The 18,011-nt window shown below is 33.1% G+C and overlaps 1 protein-coding gene across 2 annotated transcripts; it reads left to right on the top strand.

The window, feature by feature from the left end:
* Positions 1 to 2,297: 2,297 nt before the first annotated feature.
* LOC128990705 (cytochrome P450 4g15-like) lies at positions 2,298 to 16,230 on the top strand. Of its 2 annotated transcripts, none has more exons than XM_054413230.1 (12): positions 2,298 to 2,330; positions 8,333 to 8,547; positions 8,980 to 9,086; positions 9,812 to 10,085; positions 10,548 to 10,617; positions 11,075 to 11,201; positions 11,627 to 11,831; positions 12,762 to 12,871; positions 13,508 to 13,576; positions 13,900 to 14,068; positions 14,903 to 15,088; positions 15,958 to 16,230. In XM_054413230.1, the coding sequence occupies exons 2-12, from the start codon at positions 8,334 to 8,336 to the stop codon at positions 16,149 to 16,151; spliced, it is 1,725 nt and encodes a 574-aa protein (XP_054269205.1). In that variant the 5' UTR covers positions 2,298 to 2,330; position 8,333; the 3' UTR covers positions 16,152 to 16,230. The 2 variants fall into 2 exon arrangements, with proteins under 2 accessions (XP_054269205.1, XP_054269204.1); XM_054413229.1 differs by lacking the exon at positions 2,298 to 2,330 and adding an exon at positions 4,715 to 4,738.
* The last annotated feature ends 1,781 nt before the right edge of the window (positions 16,231 to 18,011 follow it).

The raw sequence follows: 18,011 nt of genomic DNA, 5'->3' as shown, positions 1-18,011 counted from the left end.
AAGATAAAATATAACTCCTTGATAATACAACAAACATAAACAAAATTGTGATTGTTTTTGTTGGGGAAAAACTACTAATAAACACCAACATAAAATAAAACTGTACACGTTTTTTAGAATTTATAAATTTTAAATCATGGTAGACCAGTGAATGAGAGATTATTATTTAACATTTTAAAATTAATCATCTTTTTCACCAAGTGTTCAAAATTCTTATATTGAAGCATGACACCCTGTAAAAAATAACAATTTTAGAATCGTTAAAGTATTCATATAGATAAGTTAGATTCTAGTGAATAACCACTTTAAATGTAGTAAATCACCGTTACTTTTCAACCCGTGGTCAAATTGTTGGGTATAGTTATGTTTAATCTATGGTATAGTGTATCCATACACATGATTTCTGATGAGATAGTGTTTCCTAGCAAGCACTTAATCCATCAGAAAATATTGACTCCAACGCCAATCAAGAAATTTGATCCAAATCCAGTTAATGACAGAAACAGTCATTCTTAAGCATGGGTCACACTAGGCTGGCATCAGCGGCGAATTGAAAGAAGCCGCTACTGTCAGTTTAATGTGACCACAAAATTCGCAGCTGGCACCACAGTTGCTATAAAATATAATAATACTATATAAAATATATAAAATACTATATTATAGTTGGGGCCGTTGTCAGCCGCTGATCACCAGCGGCTGGCTATCAGTTTAATGTGACCCGTGCTTTACGCCAAGGTGTGATCCAGTAAATGACCAGCTGTTCTAATAATTGTTGGTTAAGATTTTAATCCTCAAATGAGTATACAGCATAGCTCTACCTAAACTTAATTACTGTGAATTACATTTAATGTATTTCAGATTCCAGCAATGATTAAAGAACCATAATAAATACAACCAAGCTTCAAGCATGTTTGTACGAGATGCTGTAGTAAGTACAGTAGCTTGAAGATTAACCGGGACACTTTTAATTTAGTTACAAAAAGATGGTTCACACTTTCTTTTTGGTCCAGTAACAGGGTGGATTCCAATAGGCTCCAAAGTTATTTAAGCCAGTTTGTGATAGATTAGGCAAAACAGAGAGCTTAATATGACGTTTATACGAAACGGTCATTCCCTGGTGCACACATATATGGGACAACTCTGCCCGTTTGTCTACTAGGATGCTACAAATTCTTAGACCTTTGATTAATTTAATTAGTTGTAATCGAAGGAATAGTTACTGCCATTGAGTTTGACTCCGTAGTTCGTGTTCCTAAAGGGTGAATAATTTTCCAAAATAACTCATCCTCAAGATTAGTAATTAATTAAATATTCGTGAACACGTTCTTCAGCAAATACTGACTCCTGCAGATCATCCTTCTTCGCTTGACTTATCGTTTGTGCTCCTATGTCGAGGTCGAGTATAATTTTAAAACAATAAATTGAACAAAATCAAACTAAAACTAGGGTTGATCTTAGACGAGAGGCCTAGTTTCTGCAGCCATGTCAAACACATTTCAAGTAAACTCAGTTCTGGGACTTTTGTTTTACGCAATCTCAGAAACAATAAAAATCTAGATGTGCTGCTAACCGCTTATTATGGGCTCATTTATCCCCATCTAGCATAAGCTGTTGCAATTTGTTGATTTGAGAACAAACAAACCAAATTTGTTTTTCAAAATCAAAATGATGGCTTTGAGAACTATTTTCTCTTTGCGTAAGTGTCAGTCCTTCAGAGTACTTTTTCAATTCAAAAATCTTGACTATTCGCTCCATCTACATTCTAGAATTGTTGACCTTTTTGAAACAAAACTTTCTGATTTTGACTTCTCTACTAAAAGTTAATACACACTGCGTAATTCATTTGACTTGTCAATTCCTAAACACAAAACATCCTTTAAAAAACACACACATTGTACATTGGCATAAAGCTGTTTAACTCACTTCCATTATCCCTTAAGAGCCAAGCCTTAAAAAAAAAATAGTAAAACATAAATTGCTAAATATAACATGTTACATCGTTAAAGAATCCCTTAAGTGTTTTGAAAGCTCTAATATGTAATTGTAAATATTAGAATTAGTAATTGCTGTATAGTATTTTGTACTGTTGTGACCAGGCTAATGCATACTGTGGCCCAATATTATTTGATTTGTAAACCTCCCAAGAACCTACCTTTAAAGACGTCTTCCACCCTGACCCACGACAACAATAAGGTAGGATGGGTGGATGGAAGGATGCGCGAATCGTTAGGGATATCTGCAAGTCAGTGATATCAGAGGAGGTATATAAACTGAGTCTGCCATCCTACCTGCTCAGTCCGCACTCTGTGCTATTGGAATACAGTTGACAGGTAAATTAACTTACTTTACTTACTTATCTCAATTTATATTTATATTCTGTATGACAAAACGTGTATACAATACCGAAATAAACAAATGAATAAGTAAATTATAATAAAAATCTGTTATGAAATAAATACATTTTATCCACAGTTAATTTACAAAAAGTTGTTAATTTATAGGTTGCCACTGAAACTACATACGTTAATATTAGTTGATTTGATCAATGTAGCGAAAATTAGGTAGAATATAACGTTAATTCCGGGTTAATTTTTATAATAAAGTGTGAATATAATATTAAATCGGTTTGGGTAATTTTGATTTAGCATTTTTAATAGTATCCACTAAAAATATCTTAATTTAAGATATGATTTAGTTACTTTTCATCAATAAATTAAAACTTTATTCTGATTAAGATGTTATAGTACACATAGTATGTATGCTATACAAAGTCAAGTTTAGTGTATTCTAAAGGAAAGAAAAATTAATGTTCAATGTCAAGTTTTGTGTTAGCCTAATAGCCTATTTTTGATTATTAACTGAGTCTTTCAAACTTATTTTAAAGTTGAGAGTCATATTATATGGTCGATTAAACGTTGTATGGAGATGGTTTTATATTTTTATAAAATTTTACCGTTAAAAGTATAGTAGTAATCATTTTCTTTTAATTTTCATGATTTAATTGGTAAAAAATGCCGAATATAATTTCCCAGTTTAAATATTTAAATATACAACGCGTCATGCAGTTATAAAACTTTCGAACTACTTTATTTTAAACTTTTTAATCTGCACTTTCTTCCTATATATTATTTTTAGGTTCAGCTTTAGAATGTTTTTAGGCGTTATATCTCGACGTTTAAAACATTTAAAATTTTATTTTATTTAATGCCATGTTCTTTTGTCCATTGAAAGGATATTGTTTATCTACATATTAATAGGCAAGCATGTTTCGTTAAATCTTTTTCTCTCAGCTTGTGTACATCGCAGGAAAAAAAGAATGCATATTGTTCAAAAGATATTTTCCTGTAGATCTGCAGAATCCCTTTATAAATTAAAATAGTCTCAAAAATAGGCACACAAAATGAATTTAAAATGTTGAAAAATTAACATGGGTCTTATGGGTTGCCAAGCTGGTGACGAAATAACAATAAACAGAAAATCAAAACAAATGGAAGAAATTCCAATCACATGTTTTATTTACAGTGTGGGATGAAAATAGAGTAGTCTGTACATTACATATTTTTGGTAGAGTTTTCGACCACTGGATGACCTCTAGTTAATATTATTATAAAATTGTGACATGTGTAAAATGTCTATAGATTGGCAAGTATTAAATTGTATATATTCTTGGTCCATTGACATAATTAATCCTTCTCAAAACTTAGTGCACAATTTATTGTTTGAAATCGACGACAAATAACTAAGAGCTCCATTTAACTCTGTTACACATTAGTATATACTACGCTGTATTGCATACTTACAGAACCATTAGAATACTAAATAATCAAATTTAAATAAACCCTCTCTTAAACTCATAACCTACTCACTCCATGATAGCATCTTTCCTCCAAACCTCCATGAAGTGCAAAATATTAAAAAGTGACGGAGGCAATCGTAATCATTGTTATTGCAAAGTACCAAAACCGAAGAAAATGTCATAGTTTTAAATGGTAAATCTTCGATTTCATTTTACAAGACGTTTTAATTTTATAAAGTATGTGCGTTTCAATATCAATATATAATGGTCATAAAATGTTGAAATTGTTTTTAAAACATAAATTAAATTAAATAGTTAAAAAATAATATTATATTTGTTGTCCTTAATTGAATAAGTAGGCCTAAGAAAATTATTTCAATTAAACAACATCGACCAAGATTTAGAATTTCTTATGAATCTTTGTAAATTCAAATAACTCAAGTAATTTTGATGGGGATAAGTATTTCCAGATGGAAATACAGCATATTATACAGTCAGTCTGGCTATGGATAGTAGTATTAATTATCGTGAATAAGAAAACAAAACAAATACAACAAGTCTCATCTCTGTGTGAGATTACTGTTCTTAGCAGTTATTTACTATCCGTTGGCAGAAAAAACAACGACACAACAGCTTAGACATTTTGTTTGTAAATGTTGAGACACAGTTTCTCATAAGTATTCAACGAAGTTTCATCATTTATGGAATAGAAACGTGAGAAACAATCGTCGGTCATGAGTACGTCGACGAGAGTTATTGTACCGAGTGGTCACGGCCACCCGTCCTTCCGGTCGATGAATATTCAAATTTTATTTCAATTCACTTGAAATTATTTGCATCTTAGCTTTGTCTAGAACCGAATCGAACATTTCCAGTCTTCAATGATTGGTTGACGATTTTGTTAGATTACAGTTGCGGTTTGGTTATATTACACAATTTCAGGTAATTTGATTGTGTAAGACTGTGTAGTTAAATTAGTAATCTTAAATCAAATTAAGTAACATTTTTTAAGGCTCTTGTGTGTTTTATCGCGCCACTCATCCTACACTCATCTCCATTCATGGCTTAAAATGCTTACTTTGTATGGTCGCAATTTCATTGAAACGTATTAAGCGTTTCAAACTAAGTTGGTGATTTAAAAAAATATATAAGTAAGTAAAGATATATCAAACACAAACACGTTGACTTAAAAAAAGATAATTTTTATTTACACGTTTATTTCATTACGTATTCACTACGATTATGCTGATCAATGTAGATGTGTACTTATGGATTAGTGTTATACGTAAAAGTGAATTTTCAATGAGTTAAATCCGAAACGAGTCTTATCTAACTTTATCTGTCTGTGTGTTGTAGTTAAGTCCAAACTCATATGGCATCACCAGAGTATAGAAAGGCTGTGGTTAACATAGGTTCTGGCGCACACCGCTCGGAGCCTCAGTTATTTTGGAGCGCGTGGCCGTAACTAAATGTTGCTCCCAGCGGTGTGCGCCAGAACCTATGGTAACCGCAGCACAGCTGACTGTGTATATTTAATTCTTTTTGTCTATGATCAAACACGTCACAAAACTGAGGGTTATGTTTATGTTTACAAAAACATAAACATAAACATAACCAGTTTTGTGATGTGTCTATGCCAGCCAGCATAGCTGTAAAGCTCTCATGAAAATAAAAATTCAAAAATATTGGTGAAGTTTTTATTTTTAAACATATCGAAATTGAACAATTGTAAAATAGACAGTTTTCGTAATACATCGCCTCTGTTCTGTATAGTTTTCACATACCTACTACAAGTAGGCTACTAAGTTAACATTTTGACGTGAACTGTACGAAATATTTATGTTTTCATTCAACAGCAAAATACTGACAAACTTCCCAACGCTTTTGTAAACAAAATAAATCACTGATACGACGACTTCCAGAAATCTTATTAAACCGATCGTTGGCTGTGATATCTTTAATCCTAGATTGTTGTTTGTTTTCATCATTTTGTCGTTATCTAATTGACGCTTATCATTTTTGTATTTTCAGCGAAGAATTTAATCATCTAACGATTCTAAATTTCTGTTTTGGGATAGGAAATATATAAGTAAACAATAACAAATTACGTCAAAGGTACAGTAGCTAGTTAAAATGCTATTGTGTGCATAGTAAATATAGCTAATATAAATATAGGTTATATATATATACATATATAACCTATACATAAATATAGCTGACGTAATTTACCGAGTCACTATTGAATAAAGTGAGACTTTTACAATACGCCTTGAAAAGTTTATTATTACCACAACAATTGTGCATTACAATTCGTTTGCACACAAATTTATTAGTTCTTGTACCTTGACATAAAAATTACAATGAATTTAATTTATTTCTATTTAGTTACGATACAACACCTGGAGTTGTTTCTCGATCTGTAAAAGATCATTAGTCTATTTTTTATATATTTTTTAAGTGGTTGGCGACCTCTTTTAACCTTGCATTTGCCCGTCCACATAGACTACAGATCTATGCGTGGAACGTATCCAGCAAAGCAAGGGGTGAGCCGGTACAGTACGAAATTGAATAATGTGAAAAGACAACAATTCATATAGCAATGAATTTGAAAAAACTAGGCCCCGTTATAGATATATTTTTCATGATTAAAAAGAGGTAATCACGGTAAAGTAAAAATGGCATTCAGCGCTCATTACCCTCTGACCTCTGAATATAAGCAGCAAAACTGAGATAAAGTACGGATGTGTAGGCCGACTTAATACTTAACCTAACATTATATTATTCTCCCCCTCAAATTTATTCTATTAGAGCCCCAAATGCAATACATTCCATTGTAAAATCTGAAATATTTTTTATGTGTTTTTAATGTTGGTTTGGGTGCATTGGTATTGACTAAACTAACTTTACCTACGACCGTTTTTTAAACTAGCCGTTTCAGTTCAGTTCTAAGAATCGAAAAGTTTCACATAACAGCATTATTTACTTTCAACACAGCATAGTTTTACTCATAACAACACGGGGGTAACGGGCCAATGATGTTCAAGGATTGAGAGAGAAGAAGTAAAATTATAATGAATCGAACTTCAACTAATCAGCTGTTCGTGTCAATTTAATTATTGAGTTTGAGAGTTGCGATTAGTGTTGAAAAAAAAACTTATTAGTGTTAAACAAAACTTTCGTAGATAAAGTAGTGTACAATTTTAATAGCTATTTACCTTACAAGTGTAGTAAGAGCGTTTTTACATCACGCATGTGAATGTTGTGCAACGAGCGGAAACGAGTTGCATAATTCACCTAAGTGATGTAGCCTAAACAAGCTCTTGCGTAACGTTTAACGTACAATATTTTTCAATATCCATTTCACTCATCTTCTAACAGTAGTTCTTTGCGCGGAGAGAGGAACGCGGAGAGCAAATAAATACCACTAATAAATAAATTACCACTTGTCTTAGGTAATTTAATGTTACTGTTTTCCTAGAAGGAGAGCGGAACACCATGTTAATCTCTTTTCCGCTCTCTGCGTTCCTCTCTCCGCTCTCCGCTCTCCGCTTCCGCACCTAGGAAAACCCAGCTTTAGGAAAATACTAAGCATAACAATAAAAATCAAGCGCACAGCTGATTTCTAGCGTTGAACGTCATTGGCTCCATAGAGGTATATTTTTTTTTAAGTTTTTTTAAGCACTCAAATGTTATTTTACCTAACCCACCATGTTAAACTTCCCTATCCCAAGCGTGATGTATACAACTTTTTTCCTTCACGAGTGATGTAAAGTTGAAAAAACTCCCTCGGTGAGGTAATGAAACCCATTTAAATAACATCGAGTGCTTAACTTAAAAAAAATATACCTCTATTGAGCTAACGTTTAACGCTAGAAATCAGCTGTGCGCTTGAATTTTATTGTTATGCTTTGAAGAATTTTCCTAACCTAGCTTTTGTTTGTAAATGAAGGAGCTTGTTTACATTACTTAGGAGAATTATGCAACTCGCTTCCGCTCGTTGCACAACATCCACCTGTGTGATGTAAAAACGCTCTTACTACACTTGTAATGTAAAGAGCTATAAATGGGTTTCATTACTTCAGTGAGTTTTTGAAACTTTACTTCACTCGTGAACTAAAGAAGTTGTATACATCACGCTTGGGAGAGGGAAGTTTAACATGGCGGGTTAGGTAAATAGTCTTAACGACATTCGCCAAGGCTCGTACCTTATTACGTGTCGTTAACACTATCTTTACGCGATATCGTTGAGTAAACTACTAGGCCTATTTTATTTTAATATGCACTTAGGGTTTATTTGGTTAGAAAAGTATTAGTAGGTTTTTGTAAGACGTTTAGAACTGTAACCATGCCAAGTGATTCGAGTTCTCTCAGTCACATTTCCAAACATGATTTATCTTTTTTGTTAGTTGATCAACAAAAGTTGAAACAGTTTTAGTGATTTTCAGTTGACATTTCAGAAAGTACAAACAAAAAATCTAGTCAAACAAACTTGTAACTCTCCTTCTTCTAATCTTGGCTGTCGATTGGTTGTTGCAGAATGGAGTCCATAGTAGCCTCCGCCTCCGAGGAGGTGCCTGTGGTGTCTTCCACAGCCATGTTCTTCTACCTCCTCATCCCCACATTGATGCTGTGGTATGTCTACCACCGTATCAGCAACAGGCACATGTACGAGTTGGGTAACAAGATCCCAGGTCCTCCTGCATTGCCGGTGTTCGGCAACGCACTTGAGTTCATCGGAGCCTCCAACCACAGTAAGCACGGTTCATAACAATAAACAATATGACAATTTATTATATTGAAACAAATTTAGTTTTTGGAAAGTACATGGAGTAATGAACTTTAAACAAATTATTTTTGTTTAATACGTTAAAAATATATTGCTAGAGGCCATCAGTAGCTGATCAAAAAAGTTCTCATTAAACTTCAATTAAATGACACTGTCAGATTTGCAACAAGTAAACAGATCAGGGTCTAACTCTTGTGTTATGTTAAAGCTGAGAAGCTTAAGATGGTGTTATACAATCAACCATTTATCTTCATTACGGTTCTCTGTAATTTGAGCTAAACAAAAGAATTTATAGGATTCTGAAGTCACTGCATGTTATTCATGTTGAATATGGCACGTAAATTTCAGCGAATTTAACATTTACAGAAAATAATTGTTTCCTGTCTACCTATTTTAGGGGTGTTCCAGAAACTTTACTCAAGGAGTTTTGAATACGAAAGCATCGCTAGGTTGTGGGTTGGTCCCAGGCTCTTCGTCTTCCTTACAGACCCTCGTGATATTGAGGTAAGCCATTTTGTATTTAAGTATTTTTCACAAGGATACATCCAAGTATTAAAAGTGCTTCGTCACAGTTTTGTATTTAGACTAGGGATCAAAAATTGGTTTTAGCAATGACCTTGATAGTCTGGACATGAAAACCAATGAAATGAAATAAATGAAAACAATGAAACTTAAAAAAGGTTTGTCCTACAGTAACCTGTCAAAGTGGGCTTCCTTGCACTGATTATAGTACCCAATGTAGCTAATTGCTGCATTTACTTAGTTTTGCGCCACTCATTTTACTTTTGTCGCACTCCAATATTCCAATCAAACAACACAAAACAGCATGCTTTTATTAGGCACATAATACGTGTACGCTTGAAAATAAGTTGGCAAGATACTTTGACTACGATCAGCTGGTGCAGCGTTTCCCATTTTGTTCAACACTTGGATTTAACATAATCCAAAAACGTGTTGTATAGTGTTTGATAGACTAATTATTTATGTGCTTTGTAGTAACTGTAGAAAAAATATAATGTGTAACGTGAGTGTAACTTTACACTCACGTTACACATTATATTTTTTTGGCACTTGCCTTTGCAGCACTCGAGAAACTTTCCACACTCACCTACGGCTCGTGCGCAACCGTTTCATTCATGCGCAGCAAAGTGCCACTTTGCAAACTAGTTACACAAATAACTATTAATTTCCTCCCAGGCAGATGACATTTCTCAAAATTTGATTCACAGCTGATCCTTGGAAGCACTGTCCACATTGACAAGAGTGTCGAGTACAAATTCTTCAAGCCCTGGCTTGGAAACGGACTTCTCATCTCCACAGGGGAGAAATGGAGAGCCCATCGTAAGCTGATTGCCCCGACCTTTCACTTGAACGTGCTCAAGTCCTTCCTGGACCTTTTTAACACCAACAGCCGAGACGTTGTCCAGAAACTTAGAGACCTCAACGGCAAGGAGTTTGACTGCCACGACTATATGAGCGAGTGTACTGTTGAGATCTTGTTAGGTAAGTTTTCTTCAGGACCTTTTTTGTTTGTTTTAAGTCAGCACCATTTTGCATTTAAAATATTAAAACTTTTAGGAGAAAACAATGGTCTAACCCGTTTCATAAGCTAGTGAGCAATATTGTTGAAATTAATCTTGTAACTCTGGGCTTCTCCTATCAAACTGCTTGGTTAAGGCCAAACCTCAATATTCAAGTTCAAATGTTCTTAATCTACCTTAAGAAATTTTTAAATATTTAACCATGATTGTAGCTTCTGATTGATTTGTTGTACATCTGCAGTCAATAACCATACCAATAATTAACATCACAACTAGTTCGTCTTCAAACTAACGACTCCACTCCATCTGCACCAGTAAAATACTGTCCATTCATGTATTCATACTTTGTTGTTTAAAATATTTGGTTACTTTGATTTTGTGTGTGTAAATACATAATTTACTTAACATTTTCAATTGATTACAGAAACTGCTATGGGAGTCAGCAAGAAAACACAAGACAAGAGTGGATTTGAGTACGCTATGGCTGTGATGAAGTAAGGGTAACAAACTCATACATGGATTAGGATTGTAATTACTTGCTGTATGTACAATATTACAAAATTTTAAATTGATTCCAATCCAACCCATAGTAGTTTCATCACATAAATCCACATTTTAACATAAAAATTGAACTTGATTCAAGATCATGAACTTCTAACTGATAGACTATTTTTTACTGAGGTTTGCTCTTTTAGTGTAATTTTTATTAAATGTACTACCTGTACTGTATCCCAACATTAATCTCAGATATACAAATTTAGGGAAATAATTACCTAAGTAATTTATTTACACAACCTTTTACATATTTGAGAAAATCTGCATGTAAAATTCTATTCAACATCTTAATAATATAATTCGTCTAAAAATTGGAGGTACAATATCAGTTCACAACACCTTATTTATGAAAGGAGATAAACATATTCCATCACTTAATGTTTGAATCTTTTATAGGATGTGTAATATCCTGCATTTGAGGCAGACCAAGGTATGGTTGAGACCAGAATTCCTATTCCAGCTGACAAAATACGGAAAAGACCAAGTTCAACTGCTTGACACCATCCACAGCTTGACAAAGAAGGTAAATAACATTTTACCTGTTATATTATGTATCTGAAGTCAATTAAAACTTCAAGATTTTAAATATTTTGATTATTTACAAATAATTATTACATTATAATACGTTAAATTAAAACAAGTATAAGCGTTTTGAAAATTGGAATCATGCACAATAAGTTTGGAATACAGTTAACGTGCATAGTTATACTTTTCTGCTATGAAAATTGTGACATTACTTAAATTAACTTTGGTAAATCTAAATGTAAGGTTACACTATTTGTTTACAATAATTAGCATTTGTTTGCAATGTTGTGTTTTGAATTAAAATAGATAATTTCTTCTCTCAATCCCTTATATCTATTGAGCTCAAATCTAATTCTCACAAATTAAAATAAAGTGAATAAATTAATGCATATACAAAATAATTATTGTCATGTATTTCTTTAGGTATTGAAGAGGAAGAAGGAAGAACATTTGAACACTAAGAAGTCCATTCTAGAAAAATCTTCCTTGGAAAAATTGATAGCACAAGATGAAGAGAAGTTAAAAGAGGCTAAACAGAAAGCATCCAAGGCCCCCAGCGAAGCTAAGTTCTCTTTTGGACAGGCTGCAGGGCTCAAGGATGATCTTGATGTTGATGACAATGATGTTGGTAAGTTGAAAAAGATCAAAAGAATAGTAGTTTTTATCTTTTTATAACTTCAATTTCATTCAAACTAGTTAGGTAGTGTTTCTTTCAATTCAGCAATTTTGGAAGAAATTCAATTTGGAAAATCAATCCACCTTTATAACACTAATCATAATTAGGTTTAAACCAACTTGTCAACTTTTTATGTCATATTATACTTTGTTCTACAGCAGACTACAATGTGTAGTAAGATGTCAATTTTTAAAATAAATTTGAATTTATATAACAGTAGAACATTTTACAAGACATTGAACACCCGTAAAAAAATAACTGTGCTAGTAAAAAAAAGAAGAATCCTTTTTGTCCATAGGGAGTAAAAGTCAGCTTTTGTAAACAAATAACAGTTGTAAACATTGATTGTCAGCAATCCCATGTTTCGGAATCATTTATCGATTTATTTAATTGATTGTAACCTATTAAATTTTTGCATTCTTGTCAATAGTTTGACTGGTTCAACATATCAATAGTAAGTTGTAATGTATACTAATACAATGGTAATGGAATAAATATTGAATCACTTACCGGTACTTAACAGCTGCTTATTTGCATTAACAAAATTTAAAACATGTTGGGAGTCGTTTGAAAAATAATCTTTACATTAAAAGAATTTAAATTTTTTAACATATTTTGTCAATAAATGTTTCAATACGACGAAAAATATAGTTCATCGTTCGGACAAAAAGTATTTTTTCAATCAGCCCTTGCTTATTATTCCAAATATTATAGGCATATAACAACCTCGGCTTCGCCTCAACTGTAAAACTTGAGCTCGGTTCAAAAAGAGCCTCTTTACGCACTAGAGATAAAAATAACTACATAAAACTTCCTTGCAAATTTAAATTTTTGGTCAATGTTCTAAAAGGGATTACAAAATTGTGAATTTCAACTTCTTAGGTGAGAAGAAGCGCTCCGCATTCCTGGATTTCATGATTGAATGTGCCCAAAATGGAGTAGTACTCACTGACGACGAAATTAAGGAACAAGTAGACACCATCATGTTTGAGGTATTTTGTTCTTATATAGTGTGGCTAGTCGTAAGTTTATAATTAAAAATGTTTTAAACTATACAATACATAAGACAATAGATACTCACTTGACTTGCATGTGTAGATGCAAGAGTGGGAGGAAAATCTTATGTAGAACAGTGTATTAATAATACACAATCAAACATTCAGTTCCTTTATTTGATTCCCTGTAAATTATCTAGGAATCTCTAATTTTTAATAGTACAAAGTACCCTCATAACACGGAATTAAATGAATCGGTTTTGAGAATTTGACATTTTATCATGGGAAAGGTATATTTATGTTTTTATATAATATTTTTTGCCCCTTCCTAAATTTCCAAAGGAATAAATAAAATTAATAACAGTTGTAATTTTTCTACAATCACAGCAGTTTCATAATCAGTATTACCAACATGAAACCTATCTCAAACACTCATTTCCTCTCATAGGTCAGTTATTCATCATTTTACTGACAGAATTTCAAAGTTTTCTCCCAACAGTGATGGCTTAAAAAATGAATCTTTTCTAAAAATTATTACCAGAAAGTATATTTTTGTGTTTAACTACTGCAAAATTTCACATAATTCACTTCAAATGTTTTTGTTTCATTTAAATGACATTATTTTATTTCCAGGGACATGACACAACTGCGGCAGGAAGCAGTTTCTTCCTGTGTGTCATGGCTGCTAGACCTGACATCCAGGTAAAGTTTTATTAAAAATTAATTTTTTACGTTATAAGAAAGAATCTGCTATATTTTATAAGGTTATAAAGTGTAAGTTACTCGTTGAAATTAGAACAATACACAATGTTCATTTCTGGTCTGTAGATTTTCACAATTATTTTTTAAATTCACGTCCCACATATTACTGTACCCATATTACTGTGTGTTAGTAAAGACAGCTAAAAAAAAACATGAAAAACACTTCTACTTTGGTTTTGATTCACACAATAGCAAAATCTGGCTTATACTATCTAACGTAAAACCTTCTCTTCACAATTTGCTTACTCTGGTGTATCTTACAGGACAAAGTCATCCAAGAGATCGACGAGATCTTCGGTGACTCAGACAGACCGTGCAGTTTCCAGGACACACTGGAGATGAAGTACTTGGAACGTTGCATCATGGAGACTCTCCGCATGTTCCCGCCTGTGCCAGTCATCGCACGAGAGATCATGCAGGATTTGCCACTGGGTAACAGCCTTGCTATTTCCTTGTTGAAAAAGTTTTTCTTTATTCCCCCCCCCCCCATTAAGGCCCCATAGGCCGCCGACTCTACTGGTACAACCGACAGAGAGTATGACATGTTTATATTTACATTATGTATACAACTTTATGGTAAATACATTGTGGTACTACACACGCTAAGTTTTTTTTACAACAGCCTAGTAAAGAAAAAATCAATTAAATGCTACTACAAATAGTTGTTTAAAAAAAATTGTGTTGAAATTTCCAGATTGAGTATATGAAACCATTGACTATATAAACACTTCAATGATGAAACTCACACTTTGTATGGTGGAGTCAAAAAGAGAAAGATAAGATTTACTCTGAGTATAACAAATTAATGTAAAAATGTCAAAATGTCAAAAAAGTCATTAAATGTTACACAATAAGATACATTAGACCCAAAACCTGTTTAAACTTGGGTAAAAAGTTTTTAACTACCTTCAGTATTATGGTTGATTGAACTTTTCTGGCCGCCAAAGCCCAAAAAGAAGAGTAAGTAAGAATAGAGAGCAATCATTCATTTATCTTTATAATACATTCAAGAACAGCAAAAATTCCCCTCATTCAGTATTTAATAATACTAAAAGCTGGAAAATTGAGACTCTGCTATATTTGTATAGTTTACTATATAAAATACCACAGTTAGTTGCTTAATGATACATAGTAGACTAACGGATTAAGTTATAAAACAAAGCTATTTTAAAACTCAAATAGGTAGGCCTACCGGTAGACTCCTCTCTGAAAATGTATAATATACACACTCAGTAAAGCATTTCACAAATGCCTTCGTGATTGCAGCCTCAAGCGACTTGGTGGTTCCCACCCACACGACTGTGATCATAGGTACTTTCAAGCTCCACCGCCGCCCTGATATCTACCCCAACCCTGATGAGTTCAACCCAGACAACTTCCTCCCAGAGAAGTCGGCCAGCAGGCACTACTACTCCTTCATCCCTTTCAGTGCTGGACCCCGTAGCTGTGTCGGTGCGTAATCTGTTGGATAATTCTAAAAAAATGTTAATATACTGTTAAGAGTCAAAAGTCTTGTTTTTAGGGAAATTATTGCATCATTGAACAGGCAAAGATATTAGCTGATGTTTCAGATGTGCTTCAACATCTATGTGTTCATTCAACACAATTCAGTTAAATTGTAGCTTGCCCTGAGGATGGGTTGCTGCAATTCATCCGAAACATCCACCATTTTCAATAATGTGGCTGTCTTCTGAAGAGTCAGATTAGACATTCTAGTTTGACCAAGGAAGCTAATCCTCTGACTGAAATATATTATTTTTAAAAACTATATATATATCAGCAACTTAACTTGTAGGTTACTTTTGTAAGATTATGATTTAAAATATCAAAAACTATATGGTAAAATACTTTACAAACAAGGCATTATTTCTGCATAAATTGAGTTTTGGAACCTCAAAATATAATTATCAATTCATTAGTGGTATCTGAATGGGTATTAGAATGGGTAAAAACAACCCCGTGCTCCTCATTATAAGTAAAGCCATTATAAATCATAGCAGTTTTAGTAATGGATTTCATTTAGTGTAATTTCAATGTGATAGAATAATATTACTTGTAGGAATCAAAATACTTAAATAACCACATTTCAAATGCTACAATTCCAGTTTGACTAATTCATACAAAAAGTCAAAAGTGGGGATAGTCTACTTTTTGAAACTTCTAAAATTTGAGCTTTCTAATTTCTGATAAATTGGATTGTTTCTTAAAAATTACTTTAATGGTTTAGTTAAATAAGCATGAACCATAGCTAGTCATGGCCCACATTCAAACATTCTTAGTGTTACATTTCCCAATACACATTTACAAACTCAATGTAACAGGTCGCAAGTACGCGATGTTGAAGCTGAAGGTTATTCTGTCTACAATCATGAGGGACTTCCGAGTGGCTGGAGGCAAGCCAATGGCTGACTGGAAGCTGCAAGCCGACATCATCCTGAAGAGGACGGATGGCTTCAACATCAAACTGGAGCCCCGTAAGAGGGTGCCCTCCTCAGCCACCGAGCTGACCGCTTAGGCTTACCAGCACAAACCAAACACTTGTATTTATTCTGTTAGTGTTCGTTATTGAACAGTAAAATATTCTGTTACTAAAACACGTTTTGTTTCTCCTGACAGTCTTTGCATTGTGAGTTTAGGATTATAGTAGAAACTTAGAAAAAAGGCAACAAAATACTTTTTGTTGGGGGAAATCTCATCAAACTATTGTGAAACAAGTTAGGGACTTTTTCAGTGGTTTTCCTGTTCTTCAGTTGATTCTCTGTAAGTCAAAGGAACTAGGCCTATTTGCAATAGAGTTTCATCTATTATTTTAAGGGTGGCACCTGCCTTCTCCTATCACACTTTGTGACTACTGAAGATTTGAGAAAAGTCACTTTTATGCGTGTGTGTATTTCGCTTAGTGAAAACAACGTAGATTATCTGAAAGTTTCAAGGCAACCCAAATGCCTTACAAATAAACCTTACGCAGTGGGTACATATAACTAAAATTAAGGTTACTTTCCACACAGGTTAAATTAAAAGTACATAGTTAAAGATATATCTAAAATAGTAGCCAATATTACCATTACAGTAGGTACATAGATTGTTTCTTATCTTTTTGAAGTGTAGACTTTCAATACATTTGACGGAGCAACAATTTTGGATAGACAAGAGATAGCGAACTCTGGTTTTCACCATTCTTCAAGTTTCTGTAAACGCTTCAAAATGAAGTGTCACTTGAAGTATTTAATTAATTTAATTTGATTATATAAATAATATGATAAATAAATTTAATTTGGAGTATTCAATGTATTTACACTTACAAATTTTAAGTTGACCCCAAAATCCGGTATTTTTGGGGGACACTCAAATTTTCAAAACTATAAAATGAAATTTCCTGCTATAATTGCTCGACTATCAACGAATGTCTCTGTATATATTTACTTATGGGGGTTCTTGACTTTTTATTCTACCTGTAGAGAACATATGGTCTTGCTATTGCAAACATTTTTAAATAGTTGCCTGGCAACCAAATTTTCAATTTTAAAATTAAATCTTTCATTTTCAAATGAGAATGTCCAATTATAACCCAGCGAGAATATAAAATAGAAAGACCATGATATGTAGGTCAAAGCAGCAATCCGCATACGTATCATTGTAAGCAATGTAGTAGTTGCTTTGCAATTAACAGTGTCAACTCAATCGGAAGGTGCAGTTGAAAAATAACTTTATCCTGGAAGATATGATGGCAAGTAAAGCACCTAGTTGAATAGAACAAGATTGTGCGAAGAAGAAAAAATATGAGGAAATGGGATGTCACAAAGACTACTATGGCTTAAGGGGTTTGCGTTCAATGGTCTAGTTGTGAGTAATAGATTTAAGAATTAAAATATTTAAGCCATTATCTTCAATATTTATGCTAGTTTTAAATGAACCAAAAATGTTTACCAAATTTAAATGGAAAATATTGTTTAAGTTTATGCGGGTTAGGCATGACAGATAGTGGACTTCTTTAAACAGTGAGACAGCACAGCATAAATTTGAAATGTAAATTTATACTACAAACTCAATAACAGAAAAGACAATAACAACATGGTGGTGGGGTGATTAAAAACCACACTCTGCAGACTTCACACCAGACTCTGCACATTGCACAAGCTTACAGAGCTTGAGCTAATGGAAAATATTAGTCTATTTTTGAGTAGGAAATACTATTGTAGCTTAATTTTTTAGGTAGTCAATGTATTTAATTTATTTCTTCTAAGTCAAATGGCATTTATTGTTTTGAAAATGGTCTTGATTCTTATTTCCCTGTTGCCTTGTCAATATTTTCATTTTTAACTGTTATTGTTGACTGGGTGAGCTTAGATCCAAAATAGCGGAATTGTGCATTGTG

Source organism: Macrosteles quadrilineatus, unplaced genomic scaffold (assembly GCF_028750875.1).
Source record: "Macrosteles quadrilineatus isolate MER2022 unplaced genomic scaffold, UCM_ALF_1.0 Scaffold_3__2_contigs__length_128488019, whole genome shotgun sequence".
Lineage (NCBI taxonomy): Eukaryota > Metazoa > Arthropoda > Insecta > Hemiptera > Cicadellidae > Macrosteles > Macrosteles quadrilineatus.
Note: the sequence above shows the minus strand (reverse complement) of the source record. Positions and strands in the feature narration are given on the sequence as shown.

What these genes read in the sequence shown, in the direction of transcription:
- LOC128990705 (XM_054413230.1), top strand. Translation starts at nt 8,334, where the DNA reads ATGGAGTCCATAGTAGCCTCCGCCTCCGAGGAGGTGCCTGTGGTGTCT. An exon ending in TAGACACCATCATGTTTGAG is followed by an intron (nt 12,872 to 13,507) that starts GTATTTTGTTCT and finishes TTTTATTTCCAG; the next exon opens with GGACATGACACAACTGCGGC. An exon ending in TGGACCCCGTAGCTGTGTCG is followed by an intron (nt 15,089 to 15,957) that starts GTGCGTAATCTG and finishes TCAATGTAACAG; the next exon opens with GTCGCAAGTACGCGATGTTG.